This window comes from Brachionichthys hirsutus, chromosome 22 (genome assembly GCF_040956055.1).
Source record: "Brachionichthys hirsutus isolate HB-005 chromosome 22, CSIRO-AGI_Bhir_v1, whole genome shotgun sequence".
NCBI lineage: Eukaryota > Metazoa > Chordata > Actinopteri > Lophiiformes > Brachionichthyidae > Brachionichthys > Brachionichthys hirsutus.
In genome coordinates, this window is record NC_090918.1 from 8,826,564 (window position 1) to 8,842,211 (window position 15,648).

A 15,648-nucleotide genomic window follows, 5' to 3' on the forward strand; every position below is an offset into this window, starting at 1 on the left:
AGATACGCAAAGAATTAGCAGCTACAAACGCGAATAAGAGAAGCCGCAAACTTCTGATGAGAGGGGGGGGGGGGGGGAAGGCCGGTTCTGCACGACTCGCTTTCAGGTAAATCAAAAGCGTTCCGCTCTTCTCAAACTCTCTGTGTAGCGGCGTCCATCACCTGCAGCTTCAGCACGGGTACTTACGCCTACTCTCATAGATAGCCCTGGACTTCTCATAAAGGTCAAAGGGGTCTGGTTTAGCCAGGACCAAGGCCTCGGAGGCTGGGTCTGGGACTGAGGCCGTGTGGAGATGGTGGGCTGGGAATGCTGGGACGCTGTGGGGGATAACGGGAGCCGAGAGGCTGCTCTGGCCCTGCTGGGACTCCCACGGCTCCGTCACCTGAAAAAGCACAGCAGTGTGATGGATCAATATTTCACTAGCACGCAACACGCCGGTTTTAGTTCGGTAACCAAGACAGCAACGGCGTGAACTGATGCAGAGTTTACTGTGATGTAATTCTGACTGTCCGCCTTCAGTTCTCGCAGTAATTAAACGACCAGTTATTGACGACAGTGCCGCTCTGATATCCGGAGACGTTTTTGAAAGGGTGGGAACAGAATTTTGACCGGATCAGCTTTTCTGAACAGCTGTAACGAGCTTTACGTGCTAAACGCTAGTGCTAAAAGGCCGTTCACTAGTCAGCAGTCTGGTGGAGAATCGTTAGTATTATTTTCTCATGTAATTTAAAACTACCTCAAAATGTTATTGTATTTTACTGATTTTAACATGAAACGGATTTTGATGCTTAATGTTTCAAAATGCAGAGAAATCAAAGTATTTTGTTCCTAGTAGTTGTTGTTTGATAAGATCCGACCGGAAATCAGTTCCGGGGGGGGGGGGGGGGTAGTTAGTGCGGTTAGTAGTCAAAACAAGCAAAAAATAATCCCAGCCTCACTTTAGAATTTCCACTCCAGTCTGCAAAATGAAAAACATGACAGATTACTATGGATCTATATTTGAAGATGGCCGGAATATCTAGTTTGATATATTAGCCTGAGCATTAGCTCCTCTTTTACAGATGTTAGAAAAGTATGCATGTATACTGACATCTTATTTACATATGTTCCATCAAAAAAAAAACACATCTGGGGAAAGCGCTGTCGAGTGTTTGAGGCGGCGGCGGCGGTTTTGACAACACCCGTCAGCCTTGATGTGTCAGATAATCCAGGCCATTGGAGTCGCAGCACGATACTAAGCAGATAGCCAAGATAACACGCTGGCATGTCACGAAGCGAGAGAGAGAGAGAGAGAGAGAGAGGGATCCGGAGGGAATGATGCTCCTCTTGACAATGAGGAGTCGAGACTGGCTTCACGCGGGACGCTTTAACGTGCAGAATTACAGACGCACCCCGAATAAACATCAGCTTCCTGAAAAGCTCAGGGATGGAATCAAAAGTGTCGCCACTCTTTGTGGATTCACTTGTGCTGCTACGGGCATCCCGCCCAGGCCGGGGGAAACGCCTGATCTCTCTTTCAGTCGGGCTCTGATTAAGACTGAAGCAAGCGCGCGTTTGGTCAGATGGGTCGAGGGCACTGCAAGGCAGGTGGAATTCACCAGGCAGCATTACGGTGTTGAAGGAATCCTTCACATTCGGTAGCCGCCGCCTCACCGTGGGCTCGTGTGCCAATTAGACGATTCCCTCTTCTTCTCTTATTAGCCAAATGGCTTCATATTCTATTCTCAGCGCTGCGCAACACTTCCTGTAGCAGTGAAACCAATTAAACTGAGATTGAACTCTCATTCAAACTCTGTGGGTGTGAAGAGGAAGATGTGAACAGACGAGACGTGAGAGGCAGGCTCTGAGAGCTTTGTGTGTCCCGTTTGTGACGTTTGAAGCCTCCGCTCAGAATCCCATTTATTCGATCAAGAGAGAACAGGAATAATGATGATGACGCGGACAAAAGCCTTAAACGCAGGCACAGTTTCGATTCACGGCTTCCTGCAATCGCTGGATGTGATCCGGGAAGTGAAGGTCAGGAACTGACCGGAGCGACGACAGGAAGACGCCGAGGCACGAAGAGAAACGAATCTGTGATTTGAGACGACGCTTGGTCGAGGAGTTTTTTTTTAACAGGGCTCGAGGATGCTGGTTGTGAAAGCTGGGAGAAAAAAAAAAAAAAAAAGGGTTGTGAGCGATAACTGACCCAAGAAGCAAATTTAGGGTGGAGAGAAAGCCCAAATCGAGGGGATGAAGATGCCTCTGAGCCATGCCAAAGCAGGTAGAAGAGAAACTCAGCAGCGCTACAGCCGTGATATAAATGTCTGAGTGTGGATAACCCTGATGGCCCATGAGTTAGCTGAGACTCGTCATGTTATTAGTGGGCTGCTTAACCTTTTTCCTCTGTGCTATAGGACTATAAAGACAGACGGAGTATTAAGGTGTCGCAAAAGCCATGGACGTATGGTGAATAATCAGTGTTAGTAAGGCAAAGGCAAAGGAGGGGTAGAGAGCTATTTATAGCTACGACCAACGCGCATAAATCAAGAGTCATTCTCATTGGCAGAGACAGCAGGTGAGCCGCAGCCTTTTGATGTCAGAGAAGAAGACGTAGGGGTGCTTTTGGAGGCTGGTGAATTTTACCTGCTTAAGGGTCTTCCAGGGTGAACAGTGACCTGCAATGTTGAGAAAAAAAATAAAAAAATAAATTTAGACTGGATAAAAAAAAGATGGCAGAAAGAAATCATGAAATGCAAAATAGAATTTGAGCTATGAAAGCTGAATAAAAGGAAAAATGACAAAGAAACAACTCAAACAAGATGAAAACATGAAGTTGAAGGGTTTTCTTTTCTTTGGGGGAGGAAGAGAGATAAAACCATAGAAAGGCAGAAGTCTAACGAAGGCAATGCCGTCATTCTGATATGGAGTTGATGAATGAAAAAGCAGCCCGAATGTAAGCTGCACTAACTGACTTTTAGGCCACTAGGGGGCAGCAGCCATGGACATTGAGAACCACCCAGTCATTTGGAGATTTGGGTTAGTTGTCGGAGTGGGAGCGACTTTATCAAACAGTTGCCTATTCTGCAGCTAAATCTACGATCGAATTTTGGTCTCCACCAACCCCTGAGGTAAATATGTGGATCTTCAGAAGCCAGATCCGCCACCATCTTCTCTTTGTAGCTATTAAGATTGCTTGCTGTTTGACCCAGAGCAACCCCCCCCCCCCCCCCCAAAAAAACCCCCAAATGTATTACACGAGTCAAAAACAATAAAAACAGTATTTCAGTCCAGAAAGTTAAAGGGCAGACATTTTCCTTTGTACAGTCTGTAATTCAAACTGTACAAATATATTTGTTCCTGCGCTACGAGACGGCAAAAAGCCACACGGAGAAATCTCTTAAATCAGAAAACACAAACGCATCCGAAGAGCCCGGGTGTTGTGAGCAGAGGGAGGAGGAGGAAGACCAAACGCCAACCGGAGCCGTGTCTTTCAGGAAGAATGAATGACGCAAAAGATACGGGAAGAGATATGGATGTTTACACCGTAACCCTGGGATACGGAGAACACCGTTAAAAAGCAAATGGAAAGAATCCTGAGCTCGTCTTTGCCCCCCGTCCTTCCTGCATGAGACACACTTGGACGTCTCTCTGGGGCTATTGATCTCCCGGTGGGGGCAGAGCTGCAAGTGCGAACATGGCCGACAGTCTGCGTTTTCTTGGCAGGGAGCCGAACTCATCGCTCCTCGGCTCTCTCCGTCTTTCGTTTCACACTATTCTTTTGCGCGCACACACACACACACACACACACACACAGATCCAATGAATCACTGTCTAGTTACACACCGATTCCCTGCGAGGCTGAAGGTAGCGCTGTGAATCAAACCCTCCTCTTCCTCCTCTTCCTCACCAAAGGGAACCTTCTGCACGGCTCTCAGAGCCTCTGGTCACTCGTCTGCACGCGACCGACCTCAGGTGAAAGGTCAAACCTGATCCATAACGTGAAATTTCAAGGAAAGCAGGAGCACGTCTGGAAGTGTGTGAGCAGGGATGCGTGCGCCTGCCTGCTGTATGAAACCACGTGGCTCAGCATTTGAGTGTGTGTGTGTGTGTGTGTGTGTGGGCAGCGAGGGAAAACGCAGCAAGTTAGAGGGAGTCAATCGGGCGAGCGTATGTGTGAACCATGCAGCTAATTACAGACCTGCGTCTCTGCTGGTTTGCCAATGAGGACAGAGGCTGTCAATGGGTTAGATAGATAGTCACAAATGGAGCAGTCTGCCATGCACACGCACACACACACACACACACACACACACAACTATATTTCGAGTGCTGGCTTTTAACATTGATGGGACTTGAACGGCTGGATGTCTTGGCCCTGAATGGCTCCATTTTTTTGGGAGTCGAACTGGAAGTCAGCTCGGCTGGGACATCGTGTTTTTAAATAATTCACGGGGAGGTTGTGAAATAAACAAACACAAAAAGCTGTATGGGAAAAAAAAAAAGATCCGTCACATTGCAACGATCCGAGACGACCGTGTCCCGAGAGGCGCCGCCATCTGCTCGTAGATTTTTAGATAAGATCAAACTAAAAATGAATAGTTTGACCTTTACGTGCCAAATGTGAAGCTTACAATCCGCTGATTAGCTTAGCATTAGGACTGATGATCGCCGCCACCTGTTGTTGATTGGTCCCATTGATTAAAATGCCATCGCTGCTTCTGCCCTTCGACCAATAATGCATAAGGTCAGGGATCTTCTTGCGTAGGTAGCGCACCATCTCCATACAATGTATGAAACATAAAATATTGATGAGATTAGTCCAGCTGTACGAGATGTTGATGCACAGAAATTGTGTTAAATGTATTTATGTAAAAGAGCCTGCTCTGCAAACTGAAAAGCCTCCAGAGGAGAAACGCAGAGCAGTTTAATCCTCGTTACTCCCCCGATGATGGTGAAACCTTTGACAGCGCACCCTGACCCGTTTTGATCAGTTTTAACTTTTGAGTTGCTTCAGCTCCATCGTTGTGCAAAGATTAGCATTTCCTTTTTTTGACTCCAAGTTCTGAAAATGACGTCACCGACTGCCGACTGAAGAAAACTAAACGATTTATTCTGATTATCAGGCTAAATGGTCATTATTAAAGTTTTGAAACAATACGATTATTAATCCAGGAGCTGGTCGACATTACAATAAACAGAAAGCAAAATTAGCTTCTCAAAAGCCTCTGAAAGTGAACGAGAGGGCAAAACTCCATCTCTCTCTCCGCAGCCAAGGACGCGAGACGTTGCCACTTCTCCTAATTATCTGTTAATAATGATTAGACATTTGTCTGGAAATGATAGTAATTGTGACTCAATCGAGCTACAAATTAATTGTTTGCTAAAATACAAATTACTGTGTCCGTCACGATACAAAGCCAAGAAGACTGGACCGACCTAAAAGAGGCGGGACCAGTTACTGATCTCTCATTCGAGCTGAATTCTTTTTGTTTCCCAAATTGTGCCTTCATACGGCCAGGAGTGATTGTGACAGAGGCCTTTATCTATCAATGAAAGTAAATCTTTGCCAGTTATCAATATATAAATGCAGAGAGCACAGACCTCCGCCGAGCAGCTCATTCCCTCCTAATTGGATTTACACCGTCCACATGGTGATCTGGATCATAATCAAAAGGTTCTAAATTGTTCTAAATCTTTATACACCAACCACGAAAATGTAAAAAAATAACAGATTTTCAAATCCGTAAATACCGTAGTTTTTTTTTTTTTTTTATGTCAAAATGTAATAGTTTTTCCTGACTTAATTCCTGATCCGATCCGGATGACATTCCTAAGTAAGACAGAGCCGGTTTCTTATCCTTCACAAAGAGGAGGCTTTACAGACAAACAGACACTTTAGTGCGACTGGGTTTTTCCTGGAGGGTCTTAAGTCTCAGATCTGAACGAGTTTCCAGTCAGAGTCTTTTTCCGCATTAAATATCAAGCCGTTCTCAAGAGATGTGTTACGTAAAACACCCAGCCAGATGCCTCCTTTGCATTCTTGATACAAAAACACACCATATGTAGTCACAGAACCGTGAGACTTGGACTGGGCGACGTTTCTGTCCACCTCTTAGAGCCACAGATTCAGTCGCGTCACAAGAAATCAAGACAAACGGATTTGAACCGTCAACCTGGCGTACGGTCGGAGCGACGAGACGAAACGCAGCATGCGAACCGAGCGCCGCCATCTCGGCCCGTGGGGAGAATGGCGGCGCTCGGTTCGGCCCGACCTTCTGAACCTTCAGTTAGTGGAGACAGACAGATGGCGGGAAGCAGTTCACTATTGGCTTCTTGGGAAAATGTGTGTGTGTGACAATAAATAAAAATATATATGGCAATAAATCTCTTCAGACAAAGCTCCTGACCCTTTGTGGGTTATTTACCGTAGGGGTGGGGGTGGGGGGGGGCACCACCTTGGCTGGCATTCTGATTGGAATGTTTATTTCACACACAAGTCAAACACAAAGAGACAAATTACAGAACCGAGATCTGGTTCTGCACAAAATCAATCAACATCGGTGGCAGATGTCTGAACTTCACAACTCAATGCGCAGGTTCACACACGCACACGCACACACGCACACGCACACGCACACGCACACGCACACGCACACGCACACCTAACGTCATTAGAGCCACATAAGGGGAGCGCTGCATCACTCAACCAATGAGCAGTGAGAGAGTGAAGCCCACAATAGGTCTACGTACCGGAGCACGCAAACGGACACTTGATGAATATGCAGCTATGAAGACGAATACGGTAGAGATTTAGAGCCCCCGGTCTTACCTGTCCCTCCTCTCTGGACCACCAAGCAGGTCTCGGCGCCGACGCCGCTCTCCTTGAGGAGCTCCACTACCTGGGTGTGTGTGAATCCGTGCACCGGCTGCTTGTTAATCTCCACGATCAGGTCCCCTTCGATGACGCCCGGGCAGCCCAGAGGTTCCAGCACTTGTTTGACCCGCTGGCCTGTGGAACTGTCAGCGATGGTGAAGCCGAAACCCTCCACGCCCTTCACTATGGTCAGGGTCAGCAATTCACCCTGGGCGGGCCCCGAGGACGCCACGGAGACGCTATCAGGAGGGGTGGCGCTGGTTGCGGCAGGAAGAGAGCCGTCCAGGTGGGTGTCACCGGGGTGAGGCGTGAGCAGCTGCTGCTGGGCGTTGTCCGTGACGAAGCGTGCCGTGCGGGAGAGATAGTCCAGGTAGCCGTCGTAGCCCGTCCTTCCATTCACCATGACGGGACGTTGCTCCATGATGCCGAGCGGGGAGATGATGGTGGTGGTCGTAGTCGTCGTGTTGTTGTTGGCGTTGGCGGCCTCCTCCGGGTCATAGGGCAAAGGGTAGCCACGACACAAGACCAACGTGACACTTTGGCCAATCGGCACCGACTGGAAGAGCTTGACCACGTCAGCGTGGGTGGTGCCCAGGACGCACACGTCGTTGATGTAGACAATGACATCACCTGTGGAATAAAGGGTGTACAGTCAGGTGCGACGTCGGAAATGATCACAGCAGTTCGTTTTTTTTTGACTCATTGTGGTAGAGAGAGAGACACAGGAAACGAGAAAAGAGCCGGAATCCCAATCGACCCTCAATCCGTCTCAAACAGGAGTTTGTGGCGTGTAAATAAATTGACGGCTTGGATGTTAAAGATTTGTTGAAAGAGTCTTCATCAAATGGATCAGAAAAACCCTGAAGAGTGAAGACAAATATTTAGGCTGCACGGAGATGAAGGATGAGAGGACATCATGCATGAGGAAGTATCCGTTACGATGTCGTATAAATTCATTTCAGACCCCCCCCCCCACAGTTATCCGTGCGCTCCATCAGCGTTAAAGCGCAGCCGCACAGGCCCCCCCTCCCCTTTAAGCCGTAAACCATTTCTACAGATAAACATTACTAGACACATTCCTCTTATCTGCCTTTCAAGTGCAAAAAAGCAGAACTGCTGACAAGTGGCTAAAATGCTGCCGTTCATGGAGCACAAGGGTTGATATTTACCCGCTAAAAAAGATAAAAACCAAGCGGGCAATTAAACGTTCTGACACAAAAGAGCATTTTTGTCCCAAACCAGATCACCAAATATGGCAGTTTGTGCTCCAGCATGCAGATTGTTTTTTAAAGGAAAGCCGGAACGCAAGGCAAAATCCATTTAGAAGCCAGACAAATAGCCGTATATTACTGAGGTGGAGGAAGAAAACAAACACTTTCTAACTCCAAGCATAATTGTCACGCTCTTTAGAGAAGGATAAGGTGAAGATATGAGTGTGTGTTGCAGGGAAAGTACCTTTAAGTGAGAAAAGCAAAGACCTTTAAAGATTAATCAGGGAAGTGTGTGCTCCAGTGATTGGCCCTCGCCTTGCTAATCACAGGCACCAATCAGCACAATTCTTTAAAACATGAGCAAGGGGCTAGAAAAAAGCAGCCCTAATGGCTGGGTCAACAAACTTGTGAACAGTAAACAGTGAAGGTTAGACGTTTTGGAGACGAGGTCAGAGAGGACAGACTTTGATGGTTTGGACGTGTCCAGAGGAGAGACGGGGACGATATCGGTAGAAGGATGCTGAGGACGGAACCTCCAGGGAACAGGGCTAGAGGACGACCCAGGAGAAGAGACATGGACGCAGCGAGGGAGGACATGAGAGTGGCTGGTGTTGGGGAGGACGACGCAAAGGACAGGGTGAAGTGGAGAACGTTGATTTGCTGTGGACAAGCCGAAAGTGCAGTAGATTACAATTTGCATTGATTTTTACTTTATTGTTTTCTCAATTGACTGTTGAAGAAGAGCTTGAAGTACCGACCAATCGGTGAATATTAACAGAGTTGGGATACAAAACATGGCTCCTGGCTAACAAACAAGCCTTTTTTCTGCAGCCGTGCAGCCTCCAGTGCGATTTAGAAGGTGCCTTGGAAAACACATTGGCCTTAACGGCAGACACCACATCAGGACCAAGGCCCCATGCTGTTACTTCATCTTTCATTGTGCAAGGATAGAACATCCTCCTTTGTGACATACTCATCTCCAACCAATAGTGTGTTCAAGAGGGTCTCCGTCGCCCTGCTGGACGAAGGCCGCAAGAACAGACATTTTGTGGACTGCAGAAATATAGCCGGAGTATAACTGAAGAGTTTGCAGATGAAATGAAACTTTTAGCCTTCAGAAAATCAAAGAAACACAACCATGTAAGGAGTGTGTTCAGATTTTAATTTAGAAACAGCTATCTGACTTCTGATGATGCTAACATTAGCTGAACAGATAGTCACATTAGCTTGTGTCTGGGAGCTAGAAGTGTGCTTCGGTCCGCCAGTCTGAATGCAGGACTTTGTGTAGTAAAAATGCCAAATATAATGCATATTCATAGCGCCTCAGGTAAAAAAAAAGCTACACATTACAATCCATATGCTTCAATATAGAAGAGCCCTCTTATGCTGAATAAGTGTTGCAGCTGTTAGACTCAACAAACCCATTTTAATTTGCATTAAATGCTGCCGCTGGTGTCCAGTCCAAGCCGCTCCACTTTAAGATGATGGAACTCATTATTTTGCATTCCCTAAAAACTCAGCTAATGTGCACATTTTGTTTTTAATCTATGGACAAAATCATAAAAAATTAAGTGTATAAAAACAACAACAAATATGTCTTGCCGGAAAACAACTGCACTGCGTTTTGTTGGATTAGGCGATAAACCAGATATTTCGAGTGCTTGAACGTGTTTTCTCTGGCTGGATAATCGCACGAGGAGAAAGTGCCATAAATGATCAATGTGGAACTTCAACCGTGTCCACAGGCCTGGGCTTTCGTACATGTTAGCTCTGACGGCTCTGTGATCCAGCTAGCTGTGCTACTGCAGAAGTAGGACAGTCTGGGAAGGCACAATGGAACCGGGGGGGTGGCAGGGGGGGGTTAGAGATTGAGATGAGCTGAAGGGAGAATGTAGAAACCAAAGGGTACCGTCAGGACAGCCTTTATTACTAATTTATTACTTTAATATCAGTTTTACAACAGAGCAAATTCCCCATTAAGCTTAACGTATGAAAAATGACCTCTATAAGATCCGGATTCCTCCGGTGTGCATTAAACTAGACGCTTCATTGCATGCCGAGCGCCCTGACAATCCTGCTAGCTCTATTCCATTGGACATTTAATGCAGCCGGTCAGTCATTGTGTGTGTGTGTGTGTGTGTGTGTGTGATTACGTGCATCTGTACACATGCACAGTTCCTCTCCCATGTGGCCAAAGGCAGGAGTAATGGTGCTCATAAAGTTCCCGTTTTGATTAATGGAAGAACAAAACACACACACACACACACACGCGCACACACATTTACAGGGCTACTATACCTGCAGACACCAATGCACAGAGTACATGCATACAATGAATGGGTATTTTTTCATAACTGTACGCTAGTATAGAGCTACAATTCCATACATCACAGTGTAAACAAAGCCTGATGGAGTATATAATATACCTCTTTTTTCATGTCCTGCTGTAGAATTGTGAGCTACATATAATTAGCATTGATTATGGAATGTACGTCCACAGTTTCCCCGTTTCAGTCCCGGGTTGTACATTTCCGGCCGTGCCCGCGGCTCACCTGTCACCATCTTTCTGTCAGCTGCGGCCGGCCCCTCTGGAATAACGCTCTTGACCTGGAGGAACTCGTCGGGCTCGTCCCCTCCGATGATGGTGAAACCAAAGCCCATGTTGCTCTTCTGCAGTGACGTGGACAAGAAACTGCCCTTCAGCTGAGTGGGGTCCCGCGTGAACAGTGGCTTCTCTGCAAAGAAATGGACACAATTAAACACAATACGAATGACGCTTTGGAACAAAAATGGAAAGGAACTGCAGGGCAGTGCTCAGAGAGAGATGGTGGGGGGGCTTAGGTAAAGCTCATCCAGAAAGACACGGGTGTAGCCACAGGAAAGCCGGCAGGGTATCATCTTAGCCGCTAACAGCATACTCGGAAAAAAGTGTTGCGGGTGTGGCTCGACGGGTTTGGCTGTCGTGCAAGGTTTCCACTTTGATCGGCGCCTCCCTCCCCATGCTGGGATACGCTGGGCAGAAGCGGGGTCGAGAGCGTCGCAGGTCCTTTCAGCCCCCGTCCCCAAGGCGACCAAGGACATGCTGTCAATCAGGGATCAGATCCAAGAGCAGACACGTGAGCGGGGTGGGGAAGGACTGGGAGTTTCCGGATGGAGGAGGAGCTGGGAGGTTTCAGGAGGGACGCCTTGTGTCGGGATGAGAGGGATCTCAGTCCAAAAAAAAAATAAAAAAAGGCTGAGGCATCACACTAAACCAAGTCTCCAGTACTTTCACCACTGAGGGAAACGTGGCTAGCACGCTAGTTTGCACACAGTCCGCCGCCACCGATCCCAACGACACGCAAATCCTTCAGCTGCCTCGAGGGAAACGGTCGCTTTGTGAGCCGGCATGCTTACGGTAAGACAAATGCGTGCAGGCAGCCAGGAGAACCAGTCACCCTTACTTTGCTCCTCTCTCTCGGCCTACTTACTGACAAAGTGCCACAGGGAGAGGGGCGTACAGACGGGCTGCTCTAGCACTACAGTGCAAGCGGGGCTGTGAGGCGGCCGGGGGCACACGTTCATCCGCCGGGTCAGAACGCGCCGGAGCGGGGAGACGTTGGCCGGAGAGGACGCGTTTGCCGCCGCAGCCCGGCTGCGACCCAGCGTCGGCGAGCGGGAGAGGTCGCTGAGGCTGTGGCTACGCTCGGGCACCGGGATGACCTGAATGAGGTGGGCTCTGGGGAGGGTGGCACAGGGACCGGCCTCCTCCACTGACGTTGGATTATGAAGGGGAAACAGAGGCGGCATTAAAAGAAAAAAGGAGAGACTGGGAGGCCGAGAGGTGGACGCCACACACTGCTAACCGCTGGCAGAGAGCTGGCAACACGCTGGTCACGAAACAACGCAATGATTCTCATGTTGAAACACTTTTCATGACTAATTAATAAGTCAATCAATCAGAGAAATGAGGCGTTTAACAGTTATTGTCAGGGAAGTAAGCTAAAAGGAGCTATCGTGTTTCTTTGGGCCAACTTTTTTTTTTTTTTTTTTAATCATGTATTCAAAGGAACATCCAAGTTTCTCATGAAATCGATGAAAGCGTAAAGAGTTGTGTTCAGACTACATTGATTTGATTGATGAGTTTGAATAGCGACAAAAATGGAAATCATGACAGACATTCTGGTTGCTAAAAATTGGAATTCATCTTTGAGATCTTTAAGTTTATATTATCTCACAAGTCTGGACGAGATGGGCTTCTCTCCTATTTATTTAGATCCGTAAGCTACTTTTGTGACATTTTGATGGGGATTTATGAATTTGGTTGTTTGCATGTTAAATTCTTCATCTTTCGACTTTTCCATATTTTATACATGCAATATTAGTGATCTAGCTCATATAAATTTGAGGCGTCTTTTGTTATCGCTGCTGAATTTATTCATAAACCATGAAGACGCGTGACTCAACTTGAGTAAAGGTTATCTTAAAAATACATATTTATGAGCATTTCTTTTCAATAAAATTACGTACGACGCGAGTTAAAGGTCACACTTGGTCTCAATTACTCCAAAAAACACAAATAAAAACCCTCGCATTTGCAGCATTTCTGTTCTGACATGACACCTTAGGAATTCAAATATAATAACAAAGGAACATGTATTGAATAAGATACTTTGTCTATAGGCCTATAATGGGTATCAATAATCAATAATAATGGGGGATGGGTGGATTTGTAAATGGCATGTCTCACCTCTGTAAATGGAGGGAAGGGGCAGTGAGGACAGACCCTGGCTTTGCATCTGCTGCTGCTGCTGGAGTCTCCTTTTAGCCTCCAGGACTGGGTTCTCAAACTGGGTCCTTCTATTTATGTGGCTGCGAGGACAAAAACATAAACAACAACAACAAAAAAGCAGATTTTAGATTTCACGCTACGCTGCTGTAACTCGGGCTCCATCTCAGTACAGATCACATCTAAAAGCCCTGCCGAGGGAGCGGCTATTGCTACGATGATCACGATGATTAAGTTAATGGCCTCTAACCCTGATTATGTAACAGAGCCGGAGAAGGGCTTAGCTAGAGGGGGGAAAAAAGAGAGCAAATATCGGATTCTGGGTTTTTCTTTCGACACTCCGTGTCTCGAAAAGCTACCATAAAACATGAAACCTCCCACATTGGACTTACGCTTGTTTTGGTTTGGGGGAAATAACAAATAAATGAAATAATTAATCTCTTGTAGCATTTTATAGTCATTTGTATTTTTAAAACGTTTCACCACCTGTAATCATTTAATAACTCAGACATTGCAGCGGAATATCTGAATACCTGCATCATTAAACCGTGACATCGTGTTCTACCCCATAATGTGGGCTCCTAATATATTACATTGTGTCGGGGTTAATAAAAGCTCACTGATCCCCTTGTCACTATTGGAGAGACACTGCCCGTGCATGAATGTTTTTCCTTTGAGCTTTTGAAATAAAACTCAAATAATTTTTCCTCGTTCTTGCTCTTTTTTTTAAAATATTTATCTCAAACTATAGAGAACGGTATTTCTGCCAACACATAATCACCTTTAGCTACATAAAGCTAACAGAAAAAAATAGACTCAGAAAACGTTTCTATGCAAACGCTATATATGCAATAAACCCAGGACATATTCATAAGCTTAATGGGTTCTATTGGATGGTTTTATGAATGTTTTTTTTTATTTTTATAGCTGGATTGTCTTACAGGTTTTTATTACGCACTCTAAGGATGGCACTTTCAATTTTATTGTTTTCATACAATGACAATAAAGACATTCTGAATCTGATACACAGGCCTGCCCTTTTAAAGCAGATCAAGATCATGATGCTAATAACCGGACAGCCTGACTATATGTTCCACAGTCGGTGGCAAAGGCCAAACCGAGGGCATACGATGACCTGTATGCCAGGTTGGATAGTAAAGAGGGAGAAAAGGATCTGTGCAGGCTGGCCAGACAGCGAGACAGAGATGGGAAGGATAGAGGATAGCGAGGGGCCAGTAGTGTGCCCGGAAGATGGAAGAAGAATTCTGAGGAATTAATGAATGAGGAAAATGAGAGAGAGCAGAGGGCAGGAGAGGCACCTGTTGTGGACCAGGAAGTGACAAAGATTAGCACGAGTGATGTTAGAAAGGCGAAGAAGAGGTACCAGAGGTGATATTTGCATGGCTAAAAATGAAAACCACAGGGATACCTCGAGAGGAGAGTGTAACATTAAAGACAGTCGAGTGTCATTCTGCAGAATTTCTCAAGCAAAGTCGATCCAAACGACCCCCCCCCCCCCGACGGTGTAAAAATAGTCTGCTCCCTATGCCCAGGAGAAGGGAGCGTCCAGAGAAAGAAGAAAGAAATAACAACCCTGAACAAAGACGGGACGTGCAGCTCAATGGAGGAGAAGAAAACGTGCAGGAGACGTTCAGAGACACCGATCTCTGCTCGTGAGCTAATCCACAGAATCAACACCGTTTTGCAGAAATATGGATTTCAGATAAGGATTCATAAAGCTCTGCCCGTAAACCAAACAGCCAGACAGAACGGAGCGGCTGCAGCTCCAAGTCTCATCCCGATAAATGTGATGAACGCAGCACCCACCAGGCTTCCCTGAAATGTACAGATGATATAAGATGTACCGACTTACTCGACATAGTAGCTGCCGTAAATGGGGTCATCGATTTTCTCCCAGCCGTACGGAAGTTCTACAAAGAAAAAACAAACAACATGAAACATCAGTGAGACAATAATGAAGCCCTTATTTATTCAATGAACATCAAATAGCATATTAAACGTGCATGAAAACATCTTTGTCTTTTTACTGTCTGCAATTCTTTCAGTTTCACATGTTTATATATTATGTTATTTTTTTTTTTGGTCTCGTTACTGCAGCTCAACCACCAAAATACTGCATATATATTTTCATCTGCCATCTGGAGCCAGTTGTACATGGAGAATTAGGCATTACCGTATCCCACAGACAATCAATAAATCATGGGTGATCACATTACCTCTCTAACTGCTCCTGATGTAGGTAATTAAAAGCCCGTTATTATTGTTTACTCCTATTCGTTCATGGCATCTGTGCAGTCAGAGAGTGGCGCGGTTCGACGAGTATAAACTGTTGGTTTTAAAGTTACTTTGGGGGGGGGGGCCTTCGCTGCTGCCAGGAACAAAGCACGAACTCAGAGGGTGTCGAACGCTCCCAGTGTGAACTCGCACATATTTGCTCTGGAGTTTAAAGCCTGAAAGCAATAACTGCAAACATGTAGTACTGAAGAGTGTCCTCAATAAAAATGACACTACAGTCTATCAAATTAAATTATTCCATCAGGGGCATTTTATAAGCCGTGTTCTGAGCTCCTGCTACCGCTGACAATATAAACATGCCAACGACCAAATGCTGAAATGAACTAACATTCGTTAATTGCCGGGACACACATGGACCTAACATTTTGGGACTTTGATCTTACACGTTATTTTAATTTGTCCACTAGGGACATTGAATATTCGTAAAAACATCTCAACAATCCCGACGATGGTTTCCCAGACATTTCACTCCAACCCACAAAGGTGCACTTACTGGT

The 15,648-nt window shown here is 46.1% G+C and overlaps 1 protein-coding gene across 1 annotated transcript in view; it reads right to left on the reverse strand.

Moving 5' to 3' along the window:
* magi2a (membrane associated guanylate kinase, WW and PDZ domain containing 2a) overlaps positions 1-15,648 on the reverse strand; it is a 115,233-nt gene that overhangs the window by 12,557 nt on the left and 87,028 nt on the right. Inside the window, exons 7-13 of the mRNA XM_068755432.1 lie at positions 14,709-14,766; positions 12,797-12,918; positions 11,538-11,819; positions 10,620-10,802; positions 6,812-7,486; positions 2,626-2,657; positions 187-382 (exon numbers count right to left, since the gene is read on the reverse strand). Of these exons, the coding sequence (XP_068611533.1) occupies positions 187-382; positions 2,626-2,657; positions 6,812-7,486; positions 10,620-10,802; positions 11,538-11,819; positions 12,797-12,918; positions 14,709-14,766 (1,548 nt within the window). The remainder of the gene's footprint in view (positions 1-186; positions 383-2,625; positions 2,658-6,811; positions 7,487-10,619; positions 10,803-11,537; positions 11,820-12,796; positions 12,919-14,708; positions 14,767-15,648) is intronic.